Here is an 18,430-nt window from a genome sequence, read left to right as displayed (position 1 = left end):
TGAGGTGAAGGACAGAAGAGAAAAGATGCAACACAAAATATAGATTTTTATGATCTGTGATATGATGTTTCATTTTTTTCAAGGTTATCAGCGACAAACAATCCTATTAATTTTTTCCCCCCTGAATTTATCAATAAAACAAACTTTTCTCTTTCTGTTAGTTTGATCAATTCATCAATTTTTATTGTTTTAACTTTTTTTACCCTTTTGTAGCATTTTTTCTCATAATATTTCTCTAATTTACTTTAGATTTCAAACACAGGCCCCTTTTTTCTGTGATTGAGTTTACTGGATTCTATTCCTATGCTCTCAAAAAATACTTCAAACTGTTGCCTGTCACACATCCCCCCCCCCCCCCCCCCCCTCCTGTCCACGCCCTCCACGTCCAGGACTTTTGTCGAGGATCCTGAAATAATAAGAAGGTGCGATGTGTGCGTTGCTTCTCTCTGGGTGGCTGCTGAAATGTTATTGCTGCAGGGACAGATAGGTGCTAGGGTCTAAACTTAACTCGCTGTAAATCCCACACATGTGCACTAACACACACACACACACACACACACACACACACACACACACACACACAGAGGGCAGACAATATGTGTGTGCCCATGCATGCCTTGACTTAAGCCTTTTGTTGGCCTCCCACCTGGTTTCTCTCCTCTGTCCTCTGTTTTAGTGTGTTTCTCCTTGTGAGACCAAACTTATGATTGAAAGTGTGTGTGTGTGTGTGTGTGTGTGTGTGTGTGTGTGTGTGGTGTATGTGTGTGTTCTTGTGTGTGAGTGTCAGAGCAGGAGGGATTGTAACAGGGCAGCAGCAGCAGTGTTGGTAATGGCTGGTCAGCTGGTATGGCGAGTATTCAGGGCGGGGGCAGTGCATTGTCCTCTCATGGCTCCAACAATGCCCCTCTGAGCAGGCCACACATCTACCAGTCACGGGCCTCTCTCTCTCTCTCTCTCTCTCTCTCTCTCTGTCTCTCTCTCTCTCTCTCTCTCTCTCTCTGTGTCTCTGCTTTTCTTTCTGTCTGCCATATTTATTCAGCCCTCAGTCAAGTGAGATGTGATAGTATGATCACCCTCTGACCTCTGCCTGGAACCTCAAGGTCAAACCCTCTGTGCATATTAGAGCGGGTGTCAATCACCTGGTCACTGTAAAGACATCACACCTGGCATGTTAATTATCACTTGAAATGATCCATAAATGTTGCATTAATTCATCACTGCATAATTGATAGTTCACATCAATTAATAAGCCTCAATCTGGATGAAACGGTGGCATATTTAATGAGTCTCTTATGGAATCTATTAAGTCATCAATCATTCTGAAAGCATTTGATCGATCAGTTAAGAAGCAAAAAGAGCGAGCAGCTTCTTCAAATCGATTGAGCATTTTTAAGTGTTGAAAAAAATTCCCTGCTTTTCAGCTGCTTTTTCTGGTTCAAACATTGATCGTTTTTGATTCAACGATTATCTGATTAATCTATTAGATTAGTCTAATAGATTAAGTCTAAGTCTATTGATAATTATTTTGATGTTAGAAAACTCATTTATTCAAGCACATTGGTATAAAATATTCAAATATTCTCTGCTTCACCTGCTTCCTTTCTGTTTGAAATCATTGGTTGTCTTTTTTTATGCAATGATAAGTTGATGAATCTGTCGGTTGATTAATTGAAACCAGCTGGCAACGTTTTAGATGTTTGAGTTATTGTAAAAGCGTATTGGTCATTTAGTCCGTTTGAGCTGCTTGTTGTCTGTTTGAAAACATTCATCATCAATTATTATTTTGCCTGCAATGTTTAGATGATTAATCTGTTAGCCGATCATTTAAAATCAATTGAATGAGTAATAAGTTATTTATTCAAACATGTTCATCAAATATTCTCTGTTTCTTCTTTCTCTTTAAAAACGAGATTGAAATGTTTCAGTCTTGATGGATTGATGAATCTGTTTGCTGATTGGTCAAACTCAAAAGCCAAGTATTTTGATGTTTGAGTAAAAGTTGAGTTCGATTTTCAAGCATATTCGTCAAATATTCTCTTTTAGAATTGTTGTAGATTTTCTTTTTCTTATTTGTAAAAGTCCATATTCAGTGGTGTTTTTGAAAAGATAAGTTTATGAATCTTTTAGTTGATGAGCCAAAACCAATTATTAGCAAAGTTAAAAGTTTCTGCATTCATCATCAAAAATGTCTAGAATTTGCAGTTTTTTCTGTTTTAAATCATAAATCTTTGAAGATGGGTGTCAGAGCTTCAATTAATATTTAATTCATCTGTAAATCAATAAATGAAAACGAATGACAATCTGCCGCCTGCCTGGTTTGAAATCAAAAATCAGAACTTGGGGTGAGGGTCAATCTTTCTTCTTCAGTGATTAACTGATTAATCTGTAAATCACACAAAATGAATTGACATTCTTTTGATGATCGATTCATCATTATAGTAATTCCTGAAGAAGAAATACCGAAGACAGTCAGATGTGATCTTCTCAGCAGTGGAAAATGTCTGATTTTCTCTGTTTTATGTCGTTGGTAAAGTTATAATTTTTGGACTGTTGGTTTGAATGCCGAGTGATTTGAAGCCGTCCCCTCAAACTCATGATGTTTATATTTAAAGCTGCAAAGTTAAGTTCATAATTGATTGGCTCTATGATAGATACAATTAAACATTTCAGTCTCTTAGCATGCTAAAATATCAAACAGTCTCTAACAGTATCTGGATCTGTTTTTTTCAGATACGAGTATTTCCTGCTTCGTCTGTCTTATATCACTGAAAATATATATATATATAAATATTTGAGGGTTTTGGAGTATTGCTCTGATGAAGATGGCAGCTAACAATGTTAACTTGGATTCTGGGAAACTGTAACAGACACTTTCACTGTTTTCTGGGATTTTTCTTTCTTTTTTTAACAAATTAATTATGTTGTCGTAGTGCTTTATCATTGATAAAGTCAGTTTTACAGATACAAGAAAGACTGGAACGAGAGAGAGAGAGGGAGGGGAGAGAGAGGGAGAGAGAGAGAGATGGAGAGGGAGAGAGAGAGAGAAATGGAGAGGGAGAGATAGCGGGAGACAGGCAGAGAGAGAGAGGGAGAGGGAGAGAGAGAGAGATAGAGAGAGCGAGAGAGAGAGAGGGAGAGGGAGAGAGAGAGAGAAAGGGAGAGGGAGAGAGAGAGATAGAGATGGAGAGGGAGAGAGAGAGGGGGGGAGAGAGATAGAGAGGGGGGGAGAGAGGGAGAGAGATAGAGAGGCGGGGAGAGAGGGAGAGAGATAGAGAGAGAAATGGAGAGGGAGAGATAGAGATGGAGAGAGAGAGAGAGAGAGAGAGAGAGAGAGAGAGAGTCTGACCTTATTTAATATAATTAATCTTCCAACTCTTTGAATTCAATATCTTCCGTCCTACTCAGTGACCTGCAGTGTAAAAGCACTGAGTAATCAGAAGACTAGAAATATGCTATTCCAGTCCATTTACCATGTTGTTGTAATGTAAATGTCTCCTATCATTATAAATTGAATGTCTTTGGGGATAATTTGCAAGAACAACCAAATTGAGGGATTTAACAAGAGCTCTGGAGAATCAACATTGTACATAATTGACTCTTCTCTCTGACATTTTATACGCCAAATAATTCAAAGTTTTATTAGAAAACTAACAGAAAGATCAGTGATGGAAATCCTCATTTTGACTGCCTTGACCTTTTTTTATTTCTCCAAAACAGTTTGAAGGATGGATGCTGTAACTGAACATGAGGTCTACTTTCATTATCACTGTCAGTAAAATGAGCCTCATTAAGGTGTTTACATTATAACATGTGTTATAACTTGACCTCAATCGTTCCTCATGTTTTTCCTTTGATTCGCATCAAGCTGGAGGGATTTATTGTCTTCATGGAGTTCCTGCAGTTACACGATCATTGGTGAAAAGACACCCTCTTGTGGACGTTTTGGGTAACTGGATGAAGAGGGGACCAAAGTGTTTATACATGCTGGTGAATGTGCCAATCACAGAGAGGGAGATTGGTTACAGATGAAGTTGACTTTCATAGGTTAAGGTGGCTGCAAGCATCGAACAAAGACAGTGTGAGAGATGGTGAAACTGTAGATTTGACAGCAGGGACTCGTAAACTACACACGAGAAAGCCTAATGGATTTACTCTCCAGAAGCATGATTTGTTTACCTGTCATCACAAACAGAGGGCAGCAGAATACAGAAAACACAGAGGACGCTTTTTGTGTCCTTGTGGGATACACTAGATCAGAAGTTTCCCTCATGCATTTTACAGTAACTTTTATTCAACAAATGTAAAAGCTCTGACAGTAGTCGCAGGATGTTTGGTCATTATCAATAGTGCTCTTAGTTAATCACAGAACATTTCTGAGACAGCTAACTTGTCAGATAGCCAATCAGAACACAGCAAGTTAATGTAAAATGCATTTTCATATATCAGACTAACAGTATATGAAACAATAGAAACTAGGTGCAGCTTCTACAACATAGAATTGCCACTTACATATGAATACACCAATGACATGAGTGATTTTACATGTGCTGCTTTTGCACTTTTTGTATCTCTGAAACAGAACATTCTGCTTTTTTCTTTTCTTTTTTTTTCAGTTTATTTAGAAAGGGGACAGTGCAAATTAATAAAACACATGATTATACAAAAAGCCACTTTTCATCTTTAGTCCCCTGGCCTCGATGTTGAAGAGGCTTTTTAAAATAAATAATAATAATAATAATAATAATGCTTTATTGTTAAGTTACCATTTCGGTGCTTCTCAGCGGGCTTATTTTGACATCAATTCTTTCAACACTACATGAAACCCATTTTTTAGATTAAATCTTGGAGCACTGTCCCCACACAGCGAGAACGTTCCCTGTTCAAATCCTCTGTGGGATGGTTCCAGGGGTTTTCTGTGCATGTTCTCTCCAGGCGCTCCAGCTTTTTGTCCAAGTTCAAAGTCACGCTCTGTCGGTTAATTTGTGACTCTAAATTGCCCGTAGGTGTGAGTGTCTGTCTACATGTCAGTGCACTCTTGTCCAATGACAGCTGGGACCCCGAACAGGACAAGCGTTTAGATAATGGATGAATGAATGGACACAAGAGAATTTTTTTTTTTGAATAAATTTTCTCTTAGATTGTCTTTTATGTGGGATTCAAACAGGCCACAGTCCTGTAGCTAGTTTGACATATTCAGATATTCAGTGTCAGGATGAAAAACAGTACATTAAGAAAACAGTACTTGTAGTTTACTTTAATATTTCAAGTTTTGCTACTACTCACATGTACTCACAGTTTGACGCATTGTTACAGATTAAACTAGGTGTCATTTTGCTGAGTAAACGATTATACTTCTGAAACTTTCAGCATTTTTAACTGAAAAGCTTTCCTTTTAGGTGAGATTTCAAATAAAGGAATTTGACTTAAAATAAAGTTGTAGTGTTATTTTCATTGCTGTTTACATGACAGACATTTCAAGGTGTAAAATCTCTGTTTTTAAACCCAACACCTACCTACCTTCTGTTCCAAAACAACATCACCCAGATCTCTACTTTCTCTTGTTTTTCTCTCTCTCTCTCTCCGCACCTGTGACGTAATTGCAGCAGCAGGACATCACCTGCTCACCTGGTTGAGGGGCTCTTGCTAATCTAAAGCCGCTTAGACTTCTTATCTGCTCAGCGCAGGTTATGTGCTTTGGTCCAACAACCAAAATACCGCCACAGCGTTGGCCTCTTTAATGTTCACGCTTACTCTTCAACGCCCCATCTGCATTATCCATGATACACTGGCCCTTTAAAAAAAAAAGAAGCTTATTAATCTATGGATCTCAGTTGTTTTATACTGGACTGTGTTTCAAGAGGACGGATAAACAGAACTGTTCTGTATTCTATTTATTGATACATGAGCTGAAGGGATCAATGGATTTGTTACCTGAGTCTTCTGAAGTCAAAGATAATTTTAGAGCTGAGTTAAGGCATGAAAAATATCTGGTAATCGATCAAATCAACATCACGCAGTTCACAGAAAACTTGTACCTAGACTTGCTTAATTCAACACACACCCATACACCCATACACACACACACACACAGACACAAACACGCACACACACTCTCGTGTGGACATGTGAAAAGTCATCCCATGTCCATGTGAAAGCAGTAATACCGTAATAGCCCTTATCCTAATGACTTAATGAGGAACCCTGCGGCACTCACAGCATGCCTTCACTTCTTGATCTCAGGTTTGTGTGACTCAAGGTCGAGGCAACACCACGGCTTCATGTCACGGTCAGACCACATCTTCTAAAATCCTTTATTTGTTTTTTTATACAGTCAGGAAAATCTTTCCGTCTCTACACAGAAGCACAAAGCCCATGAAACAAAATGGAAAACAAACTTTACATGGATTGAAATAAAAGATTTAGCTGATAATTACAGTATTTTTAAAAAATATTTTTGTCGTTTCTACACTATGTACAAAGACAGCAACCCGGTTGTTAGAATATGCATACATGTGTGTCAATATACAGGTAATGAATGCAAAAGGGAAACTTTAAATATATGATCTGACGTTACGGTTAAGCGGTCAGGAGCTGATATTTAGCTGCCAATTTCATGTCATCTTTGCAGGTTTCACATCCGGTTTCAAATGCCTAACTCTTCGACCATGTGCGGATACATTCACTCGTAAATCCCATTAACTCATTCGGTTCATATTTTTTACTCCATCTCAGGAGCTTAGCCAGCCATCATCTGTGGGCGGAGTTGGCAGGAGGATGAAAAACAGCTGAAGTCAGGAGGATTTATCGGTTTGTTGGAATGAATAAAGAATCAGAAACTAGCTTAATTAAAAACACAGAACGGGTGGTCTTTCATATGCAGCGGTGGCTTTTTCAACACACATCACATTTAATTCGATTTTTCTTTGGAATAAAGAAAGCCTCAAAACCCAACAGTAATGGAAATGGAAGCAGTAGATTTCTTTAAAATTGCTGGATGGAGTTTCTTGGTTGGGGGAAAACCAAAAGGGGAAAACCATGACTTAACTCGTCCTATAATCTCTCTCTATGTATGAATACACAGTTTATAATTATCAATGCAAGGAGTCCATTTGTAGTGAAGGAGTCCATTTAAAAAGGGCTTCATATAGAAGGTTATGTGTGTGTGCGTGCGTGTGTGTGTGTGGTGTCTACATAAGAAATGTTGGTAGAAAAATGTAGCATTCTCACACGTCCCCTTCCTCTCCTCGTCAGGTGGGAGTGGTGTCAGTTTTTTTTTTTTTTTTTTTTTTTACAGGATGAGGGTTAGCTCAGCTCACTGTCGCAACCGCCGCGTCGCCCTCCTCCACCTTGCTTCCTTTGCCCATAGCCTTCATTTTGTCCATGATGTCAGTGAACGTCTCCTTCACCGTCTTCTCCAGGATCCAGCCCTCGCTTTCGCTCTCAGGGTCGTCCGGGTTAACCAGGGTGGACAGGGAGGAGTCCACGTACTGCAGGCCGATGGTCACGCCCATCTGAAAAGGAACAGGAACACATCTTGTTAAAAACCTCGACCTGGGGCACGCTGATTGAGAGGAGCATCTTCTAAAGAGTTGAGATAATCACTAAATACAGAAAAAAAACTCCATCAACGATTTATATTTGTAAAAAAAAGCAACATACAGATGGACAAATAAGGTTATCGCAATTTAAAAATGTTGTTAGACTTCAGAAAATATCTATTACTATAAGAATTTGAAGAGTATAAGTATCAAGAATATCACATATATACAAGGTATAAAAGAGAAGCAACGATGAATCATTTGTTAAACATGATTTTTCAGCCACTTTCCCTGCAAAGATGAGCAAACTGTGATCAGGTTCACAGACTGTAAACACTATCTGTGTGTTTTTATCATGCAGATAAGTACCGCAGTGAATTCTTGGCGTTCTTGGGACCTGCTAATGCTTCGTCCAAAAGTCCCCCAAACGCTCGATCAGAAATTGGGAAAACAAGCTTTTAGGTATTCTGCTCCCTCAGTCTGGAATCTGTTGCAGAACGGCTTGAACCTCAAGGAGCTGGTGTCCCTACATGATTTTAAATCTAAGATAATAGACATGGAAGCAGCAGATTCCACAGGATGTCGATGTTTTTAGCTCGATTGCTCCAACTACTGCCTCCCAGATTTGACTCTTATTGATGGTTAAGTTGAGTGTTTTTTTTGTCTCTCTTTGTGTCTCTGTCTGTAACCTTGTGTTTGTGCTGCTGACTGTCTTGGCCAGGTCTCCCTTGGAAAAGAGGTTCTTAATGTCAATGGGACCAACCTGATTAAATTTGGCTTAAATAAAATAAAATAATTAGAATTCAGTAGCATGCCATAATGTTCTTCACGTTTGTGAAAGTGTGTAATCAAAGTTTGTTTTATAGTTTGTGAGTGTACACGGGAAATGTGTGAGCAGATATGAAGAGGAAGGAAGACTAAAATTATATATATCTATATGAATAATATCTCAAAATTCTCAAAGTAAACCTGATGAATATTATCTATTATTTGACATGTGAGGAGATCATTTAAGAATGTGAACATTGATCCCAGATCAGATTTAGAGCTCAAGCTCCAGGAAGTGGGTCTGTCCTCATCACCTCCCTTATTAACCCATTACTCACTATCTGTGCCAGAGGAGCTTGCATAACTTCTCTTTAATCTTCCCGCGGAGACCGTGTGTCTCAAAAGCATTCAGGGTACCGCTTCAATCCAAGTTTTAAGAGGAAGGGGTTTTTCTGCTGGACTTCGGTACTTTTGGGATTTCATCTGAATAAAAACTAAGGTCATTGACTTCTATGTATCCGTACATGACCCGGCTCTTGGTAATGGTTTGCAGATTCTTGGACCTTAACAACAGAGTGGAGGTTGAGGCAAGGTGCCATTTGGCTGCTCTAGGATTAACATTGAGGTATAAAGTAGTAGGTGAGATACTACAGGTAAGCTACATGGCAGAAAGTGACGCAGGGATTCCTGGAAGACCTGATGATGGAGGTGAAGTTTGGAAAGATGTGCCGACTGGGTCAAGGCCTGATCCTTTATGTTTATACACAGGCTCTTCTTTTCACGTAGGCAGGCCATATATATCCTCACCTGACTAGAGAATACTCTGGACGCTTGAACCGTGCGAAAGATGTATGTGCAGAGTTTCTCATAGGTCACATTAAATGTGAAAATCAATCATTGTTCAAAACATGAACTAGACATGAGTGATGAGGAATATAAAAACCTTTGGCACTGATAAGCTGTTATTTGACTTCATTTTTTAACTTTTTTATCCAAAAAACATATTAAAAGAATTATTAAACAATCAGTGTTTCCATTGGTTTGACGTCTTAACACATTCCACTGAATTGTCAAACTTGATAATAAAGTGGTGGCTAGCTCAGGGAAGTGGCTTCACATTGATCTGTATACGATGTAGGGAAGTTAACCAGACATGCATCTGCCAAACCAACATGTTAATCTTCATCCTTGGAGTCTTTTATGGATAAAACCAAAATAACCTGTTCAAAAACATCTCACTAAATGTCTCGTCTTTGTCTTTGTCCATGACCCTGATGAAGGCCACAGGCCAATACGCGTCAGCCTAATAACGTTAATAAAGCTGATCTTCATACTACAAGTGTTGCTGCCGCTTTTTGACCTCTTCCTCTTTGTCTTTTCAAATCAAACAGGCTCACTGTTGCCCCTCTTGTGGAAAGCGGGAAAATACCACCCACTACAACTGATGTTCCTGTAAAGCAGCAACCTCTGGTGTTGAAAAATGAAACCAATGCTGAGGTGCAAAACACTGCAGTTGCTTGAGAGTCACCCTGAGGCTGTCTCCAAAAGCCAAGAACACCCCATCATAGCCCAAATAAAAATGTCATTTTTTACAGCAGAATAATGAACTTTACAGCTTGGTACAAAAATGAGGCCGGGTCTCTGTAGCCCATTTCTGTTAATATGATTCAATTCAGCCTACCTAAACTGTTTGCAAAAAGTTAATTGGATTCATAATTTCCAATGTGGCGACTGCCATCGTCAGCCTCATATCCATAAACCACTGAAACTACGACCATGTTTTTCACAGTCTATGGTTCAAATAATGAGTGGTTGTTTTCCAACCCCCTGTCTCCCCTTGGCTTAGATTTTACTTTCAAAGAGAAAAAGCTTCCTGGTTGACGTACAACTGCTTGATCGACAAATGTAGGTTTTACTGATTTCTCCACTGCAATTGATGAAACAAGGCTAGCTAATGGTGTATGCAGTCAATTCTGCTCGATAGATCAAACATTATTTTTTCATCTTACGTGTTAAAAGTGAGTTAAAATTATCACATGAGCTTGCCTGGGAACTGTAAGCTTATATTTATTCTCTCTGACAGAGTTGGATCTGTAACTGACTGTACAGAGGAATGCTATTGAGGAACTTTTGTAAACAGTGTTAAATGTTAAACATTTCAAATGTGAAATTAATATTGAAATCAAACTGGACTCCAGGTCAGTTTAAGCACCAATCGTAAGTTTTGGCTTCTAATTAATGTCACTAAAATTGCATGTTTACATTTTTAACTAGAAGCCAAGTGTTGTAAGTTGGAATAAGCATCTTAGCCTAGCAGTCTATGACTACCTATGATTACCACACGTCAAGCCTTTATTGGTTTGATTGCCAGACACATTTTGGTCTTGGCCTGTTGATAAGGCCACATGAACATAGATAAAGAAATTGAGCAATTACAAACTAATTTGTGCATATTGACTGGTGACACCATGCTACATATTTGCATGAATGTTTGTGTATTTGTGTTCATGCTCTGACCTCCAGCATAGTGACTAGCAGCACCAACGCTCCAATAGTGTTCATCAAGCCTCCATAGTACGAAAGCAGAGCTTCACGACAGCCACGGTTCCACACGTTGAGCTCCTCTGTGTAGTGGTCATAGCTGTAATGGGCTGTGTTGTTGGTCATCTGAAACTGGATGCAGGGTCTTGGAGAGCTGGGGTTACAGCAGCTGAAGGGGACTCCATCCATCAGGTACTGTCCATCCACGTTGCTCCCAATGCGGCTAAGTGGATGAGGCAGAATGTCATGTCAGTTTCACTTTGTGACGTGTTGAAGGTCAGAGTAAAGGTGAGGAACTTGACAGACTATTTTTTTAGTGTGTGTGGGCTAAAATTACCTACGCAAGACATGTCTTCTACCAAAATAACTACAGGGTGTGCTGTTCATTAGCAGAATATTGTGCATTTCAACTTAACTGCTACTCAGTGTAATCAAATTCAATCAAAGAAACATTATTAAGAAAACTAGTTTGTTGTGTTTTACTTGATATATTATGTATTCTGATAACAATGTAAGTGCCCAGGGACAACAGATGGAAATTAGCTAGCTAGCTAAATCTGGTACAAAGCATCTCTTCTCTTCTGAGACTAATGTTTTTCTTTTGTACACTGTCCCTGATTCAAATAAACTAATACACTAACTATTAATTCGTTCAACAATAACCAGTGTTGAATTTACATCACTCAATGAGATATTAAGTATAAATGAACATCTGTGTGAGCTGATTGTATTACTTGTAATGTGTTAATCCGTTACCATTTTTCAACCGCTTTTTTAATAGGACAAGTAGTAAACCAACTTTAGACCATGTGCTAACTCCCCCTAAACCTTGAAAAGCACAATCACTGATGTCCAATACTATTCTCCAAGAAGAAAAACGTGTTATATACTACTTTTCCATATTGGTCACATATTTTCTTGTTCTAAACCTTTGAAAGTGGATAAAAAGTTACATTTAAATGGCATGAAAGTTTGCATGACAATGACAATGTAAGTGTCAGTGATCAACTGTGATTGATAGTTGTAGGCCAATGGAAAGACCTTGTAATTGGATCAGTGACACTAGAGAAGGTCAAATATGGACAAGTGATTTCAACATGTGATCGTGCCCAACCAGTGTCCCAAAAAAGAAAGGGAAGTCTCAGGACTATTTCAAAGACCAAGTCTAGTTGTGTTTTTGAATTAACCACAACAACCTAAATGACGGAGAACCTTAGCAACCATTTCTGCGCCATGACTAGAAGTGTCTTCTAGGATTTATGTTCCGAGGGATGAATCCTGCGTTCCAGTTCAGTATTGTAATCAGACACCCAGCCAAAACGTTGTACTTGAGGATGCTGATACTGTTCCTGAAGTGTTTCCAGGTACCCCACTGATTGGAAAAGGCACAGAGTCTTAAAGGACGTGGACTGTGTAATCCCTGAGATTAAACACTAATTAGGTGCCAATGCTCAAATGTATTTGCAATATTCCTCACAAAGCTAAACTACACTTGCTGCCTTAAACAGATCAAGTCTGGATAAATTTGATGGGTGGGACTAGATATGGTTGTCACATTTGCCGGGACTTGAACAATGTTCTTCTAATCCCACTTGTGCTTTTTTGACCTCGTATCTTTTTCTGTACCTAATCACTCAAGCCCCTCCTCCTCACCTTATCCATAAAACTGCCTAGTAACCTCTTCCATTCTGGTAACGCCAAATGCCACCATTCCTGTGATGCTAATCTTCATTGAACGAAAGTGAATAATACACCTACTCTGACCTACCTTCACCTCAAATCCACTTAGGCTCCCACCTTGATACTCTCAGGTTCAATGACAATCTACTTGAGCCAAAAAAAAACATCAAGTTCCCTTTCACCAGGCAGATTTATGATCTCTAACCATCGATAGTTGTTATGAGTAATTTTAATCTTTGTCACTTACTCTTTGACTTCCTTTGCACTGAAGTCCAGGTAGCGGTTGCTAACCCACTGTATCTCAAACCAATCTCTGTAGTTGTCATTTCCACAGCAACGAAACTCCATCTGCATCTGGTCCAGGGTTCTCTTCATGTAACAACGTCCTGGTGTGTCTGTGTCTTTGTAGAACTTCATGCCGCTCCTCAGCCCTTCAGCCAAGGTGAACTGCAACGGGATCCTCATCACGAAACACAACAGGGCCGTCACAAATAGCAAGGCATTGAACACCACGCAGAACACCAAGAAGTTCTTCAAAATCGACTTCCACTTGGTAAACTTGGAAGGGTCCAATGAATCATAGCAGACTTTGCCTCCAAAGGCGTTGATTCCGCAGGCTATAAGACCCATGAAAATAAGCAGATTTGGTAAGAAGTGGCTCTCGTTGTTGTCCATGAGTTCTGATCGCTTTCGCAGCTCAATCTTAAAGAAAAGGCCCATGCTGAAGACAAGCACGCCTGCCATTACAGCAAACCAGTACATGAACCAGACAGTCTGAGCGAGCTTTACTCGCTTTTTCAGATCGAACTTTACCAACATCAAAGCCATGGTTCAACCTGAAGTGTGTCCCTACCTGTAAGGAAAAGGAAAATTACAATCTAGGACAGCAGGAGTTCCAAGATGTCCAGATAGTTCCTTAGTTCAGATCAATGTTCTTGAATTGGCCAATTCAGTTCCCTGTCTGATTGCTGTCCCGGTCTCCTTTGGCTGGTCCAACAGGACAGGAGAATCAGTTTGACCTGTAATCCATCCCACGGCGAAAGAGCAGAGAAGAAGAACACAGGAGGACCCTGTAGAGCTATTTCTCCAAAGATATCTCCTTTCCCATTGTGACAAAGACATACAATTTCAAAAGGCTTGTTTCCCTAATGTTTACTGGTTTTTCTTCCTTAACACACAGGTGAGGCTAATTGCGATGTTTCGTTCTCCCTGAGAGGTGGAGGATTGCCGAGGATCCTCATGATTAAACTCAAAGTTGCAGTACGTCATGGTAAGCCCCTGTAAGAAGCCTGATCCAATTTGCAGAAATCCCTCTACACAAGATGAGCCTGATCGTAAGCCTCTGCCAGGGACCATAATTGGTTTGAGCGTTCACGTGGTCATGGTTGCCTTGATCAAACGAACCAGGAGCTGTGAAGGCATCAGCTGAAGGCTGACAAAGGCCATACCATGCACAAGAAAGTAGCGCTAATAATGGTGCATACTCACTCACAGGTAGGGGTCCACAAGTTCAGCACAAAGAGGATGTCCTACCAGTGGTGCAAATACTCTGTGCTAATCATGCTCCAGTAACCCATTCACAGAAACAAAGAAGCTTTCAGATGCACATTACAATCCCTTCACTGACTGAAAATTGGATTTATCACTCCACAAAAAACAACAAAACGGAATCAAACTTGATTTATAAAACATTTGGGAGGCATGCACAACTTTTTCTCGCATGCTTATCAATGCAGTTAAATGATCTTAATTACCTCATTCTCATGGTCATGTTCTTCTATGGAAGTTTAATAAACTTTGTTCCTCATACAAACATAACCTATAGTCTAGTCCAGCGCTAGGTCAATCCCTGAATGGCTTATTCTGACTCCTTTGAACTTCACTTTTACATCAGAACTGAGAGCTGCAGTGACGCTTACAGCAACATGTTGGCCAATGGTTGTTTGTACTTGCATTTATGTCCAAAATCGGAATCACAAGTTGATTTCTGTCCGAAAGTTTTTGTCTTGCGTTATCTATTATGTGTAGGAAAATGTGGTTTTCTTATACTTTGTGAACCACAATGTTCCTTTTTTAACAAACAAACTAGTTGTCCGAGCAATTCATCTGGTCTTTTCTTTTTTTTTTACTTTATAATGTCGCTCCAATGTCAATGAATATTTTTCTTATGTTTATGTAACGCTCGTCTTTTATGTCCCAGTCTCTATTATAAGTCCCTGTTTAACTGCATAAAGGGTCAACAGCTTTTAATGAAAGTCCTGAGTAATATGTTGTAACTACTTAACTTTATTGTTATCCTTTATCTGTACCTGCACTTATGATGTCCTACATTGGTTACATGTTGACAATTAGCAAACAATCATTTAAAGTGACAGCACAATAGCGTGTTATTGTCTTTTTTTATTAAATGTTGATTTGCTGTTTATAAATGCTCAACAGGAAGTGTTAAGGTGCTACATTGTTCACCTATTGTCTCAGAAGCTTAGTAAAGAAGGCAAGATGAGATTAGATTAGATTCCACTTTTTTGTCATTGCACAGGTACAAGTGCTGAACAACGAAATGCAGTTTAGCATATTAACCAGAAGTGCAAAAAAGCTTTAAGGTGCTGGGTATAGTGCAAAGCAAATATAAAGGGACATGAAGAAATAAACTGGTGTATGTGAATAAAAATAAAAATAAACTGTGATTATGTGTCGGATAAAAAAAGATGAAATATTTGGATAATCTTTACAGTGATTTCTTGCTTTGAAATGTAGTTGTACACATGAAAGGGTAAACGTCTGCTAACTTCAGTGGAATAGTATTGTTCATTTGTTGGAGTGTCATTCATAAGTATGTAACTGCATCCTGGATCTGCGTCTGTTTAAGATGCAGTTACTTCTTTTTAATTTGTACAATGTGTAAACTACATTTAGTTGAATATTGTAAGACTAGAACAACGGTGAAGATTTGATCTATGATTAGTGACTGCTGTGTGTCCCTCATTCAAATCCACTCTAATAATAAAGCATTCATAGTTCCCCACTCTGAAGCTCTTTAAAGCTTCTCTGTTACAGATTTTTAATTATTCTAAAATTGGGAAGGGTAATTCAACTGGTATTTGGAGTTTGTCTGTCCTGTAAATTTCCATACGACTTCTGCATCTGAGTAATGAGTACCCTCTCTTAGGGCTGGGGTCGATATGACTAAAAATGTCACAATAAAAATGTCATATCAGTCAATATTGATAATTATCACGACAAATGTCAGATCATAATTTCTTTCTAATTTAAAGGCTGATTTTTGCTCCTGAGTGAAAGTTGAAGAAACCAGATTGTGATTTAGACATTCTTTATTGTCAGAACAATGACAAACAATAATTGAACAGAGGAACATTTTACAGTCAAAGGCGCAGTGCACGGTGCTGGAAAACACTGAGAAACCTTATTTCGCAATAATTATCACTGTGCCCAGACCTACCCTTTTGCATATAATACATCTAAATGTTGTTCATTTATTCAGGCCAGCACAATGATTTGTCCTGAATGGCAACAGCCCCCACTACACATAATCTAAACAACGTTAGATTATTTTAAAGTAGGTAAATCCTGCATCTGATTTTAGCTTTTAAGAATGAATCAGGAATTTGTATTTTTTAGAAAGAAGAATTTCATTTTAGAATTCACAACCTCACAAATCTGTTGATATCTAGGACTGCTCTGCAATTTTGATATCAGTTTTATCATTTCAGTCACTATAGCATCAAAAATAAAGAACATCCTCTTTTTTTGACAGTAAGCATCTTTAGGTTTTTAGCAGTTTATCAGGTATAACAACCCTGAATACGTCACCATGTGCTCTGGATTCTTAAGGCCATTTTCTGTATTTTCTGACACTTTATAGACTCATTGATCAAGAAAGTAAACAACAGTTAACCATGACATTAAAGTCAGTTTATTAGGTGCTTGAATATTTGTGTTCATAAAAAACGGTGTGCAATAAATATTTTCAGCAAAATGCGAATATATCTAAAAAAAATAAGGCTGAGAAGAAAGGATGTTAATCAAATGAGAGTTTCGCACTTAGCCTCTTGGTTTTCAATTGTTTTGATTCTGTAGTGTAGCATTAAAAAGTTTCTTAAAGCAGTGCAACATAATCAGTTATGAACAACAGACGCAGCATTAAAACATGACCATCAGTCCGCGAGACTATTCGATTATTATTGGGAGTGCTTGGGCTGAAAAACATGTCATTTTGATCACTCCGCAGTCTGATTCTCGGGGTCCCAATCGGTCTTCCTGTCCGCCTCTGGAATCACACTCCAGTTAGGGGAAGGCGTTCCTGCGGCGAGCCAGTTGAAGTCATCCACCTGGCTCCAGTTGTTCCGGTCCCGGTCCAGCCCCGACGCAGAAAAGTCCTCGTCCATCGTCGGGTACGACCAGGAGAGTGGGGCGAAGCTCACCCCGCGACAGTCCTCGATGATGGCCCTGCTGGTGACGTGCAGATAGACCTGCGTGTCCGTGGTGTTGTGGGTGCGCAGCTGCTGACACGGGAAGGCCAGAACGCTGCTCTTACACTGATCGATGAACACGGAGCTGGACACGGGCCCGCACAGGATCTCACAGGTGTCGATATTTTTCAGGTGCAGCGTGCTAGGGGAACCGAGCAGGCGGACCTTGCAGTGGGTGAGGTCAGTCAACAGCACATCCTGTCTGCTGATCTCCTCTGCTGTTTTTGTGATGCACACACCGTCCATGTTGGAGAAGCCGCACTTCACAGAGGGTGCAGAGCCATCCGCGTGACTGCTTGCAGACTCTGCAGGATCAGGTGCAGGGGTGTCTGACACTGAAGGTTTATCAGTGGCTTTGGTGCGAGCTCGAAAGGCAAACTTCTTCTTGGGTAGACCCTCCTCTCTGGTCTCTGCAATGGAGGACTGGAGCTTCTGCAGTGCAGCCTGGGCTTGTCTCAGGTCGTACTGCTTCAAAAACAACGTGCTGTCGCTCAGGAACTTCTGCAGCTGAAGCGTTTTGACCGTTGCCTCCTCTAGCTTTTGGGTCAGAACAGCCCGGTCGGCTCCCGAGCAGCTGGACAGCAGCTCCTCAATGGACTCCCGCTCTGCGTTGAAAGTGCCGACGAAGTAGTCCCCCTTTTCCTCTGCGACAGACCGGCTCTCCTTCGCTTCCTTCCTCCGCTCGGCGTCATCTATCCTCTCCTGGTGCCGCTTTTGTAGACGCTCTTGCATCTTCGAGGCGCTGCTTTCCTGGCTGGCTACAGCCGAGGCGTCCATGTTGTCAAACTGTCAACTATTGCGGATGTAGCCCAATGACGTCACACGTTCTTCTTCTTCTTCGTTCGTTGTTATTGCAAAGGCAGCGTTGAGGATTCAGAGCGCTTCCTGCTGTTCAGGAGTGTGTACTAAACAAACAGCCTGACGATTTAAAAAAAATAAAAAATAATCAAACAAAATCGAAAGTCTGATTTTGTTTAGCTATCAAACTTGATTAAAGTGATGACAGCATGAATGTGCCTCCTGTATCTGTAGTCAAAATGTTTTATTAAGGATTGTACATTGTCTTTTTTCACATAAAATATTATAAAAAAAAACATTTTTATAATACAATAAAGATAACCATCTCACGAATCTTTTACTGTGTAGAAAACAAAAAATGAACAGATAGTTAAGATTTTTTTTTTGCTTTTTATTTATATCAAAATAAAAATGTATGGGAAAAAAGCCTTAACCATGTCCTCTAAAAATAAAATATAAGCCTTAACCATGTCCTCTAAAAAATAAAATATAACATAACTATTTTTTAGTATCTATTTTTTTGTACATTCTTATTTTTATTTTTTTTGAACTGTACTGTGTTCACTTTTTGTTTGCAATCTTTGCTCTTTGCTGCTGTAACAATGTAAATTTCCC

General features: G+C 39.5%; 2 protein-coding genes across 2 annotated transcripts; both read right to left on the bottom strand.

Annotated features, from left to right (window-relative positions):
• Positions 1 to 6,297: 6,297 nt before the first annotated feature.
• Positions 6,298 to 13,763, bottom strand: prph2a (peripherin 2a (retinal degeneration, slow)). The gene is made up of 3 exons (XM_061028899.1): positions 12,775 to 13,763; positions 10,824 to 11,070; positions 6,298 to 7,511 (listed from the first exon to the last, which is right to left on the bottom strand). Exons 1-3 carry the CDS (start codon positions 13,353 to 13,355, stop codon positions 7,308 to 7,310), a joined length of 1,032 nt encoding a protein of 343 aa, XP_060884882.1. The 5' UTR covers positions 13,356 to 13,763; the 3' UTR covers positions 6,298 to 7,307.
• Positions 13,764 to 15,841: 2,078 nt separating this feature from the next.
• On the bottom strand, positions 15,842 to 18,141 carry tbcc (tubulin folding cofactor C). The gene has a single exon (XM_061028898.1). The coding sequence runs from the start codon at positions 17,792 to 17,794 to the stop codon at positions 16,766 to 16,768; it is 1,029 nt and encodes a 342-aa protein (XP_060884881.1). The 5' UTR covers positions 17,795 to 18,141; the 3' UTR covers positions 15,842 to 16,765.
• Positions 18,142 to 18,430: the final 289 nt, after the last annotated feature.

This window comes from Labrus mixtus, chromosome 21, assembly GCF_963584025.1.
Source record: "Labrus mixtus chromosome 21, fLabMix1.1, whole genome shotgun sequence".
In the NCBI taxonomy this organism is placed as follows: domain Eukaryota; kingdom Metazoa; phylum Chordata; class Actinopteri; order Labriformes; family Labridae; genus Labrus; species Labrus mixtus.
This window is presented reverse-complemented; position numbering and strand designations above follow the sequence as displayed.

Excerpts from the sequence above, each read along its gene's own strand:
- prph2a (XM_061028899.1), bottom strand. The coding sequence starts at position 13,355 with ATGGCTTTGATGTTGGTAAAGTTCGATCTGAAAAAGCGAGTAAAGCTC. Across the intron at positions 11,071-12,774 it reads AGTGCAAAGGAAGTCAAAGA|CCGCATTGGGAGCAACGTGG; the intron begins GTAAGTGACAAA and ends TCATCCACTTAG. Across the intron at positions 7,512-10,823 it reads TGCTAGTCACTATGCTGGAG|ATGGGCGTGACCATCGGCCT; the intron begins GTCAGAGCATGA and ends GTTCCTTTTCAG.
- tbcc (XM_061028898.1), bottom strand. The coding sequence starts at position 17,794 with ATGGACGCCTCGGCTGTAGCCAGCCAGGAAAGCAGCGCCTCGAAGATG.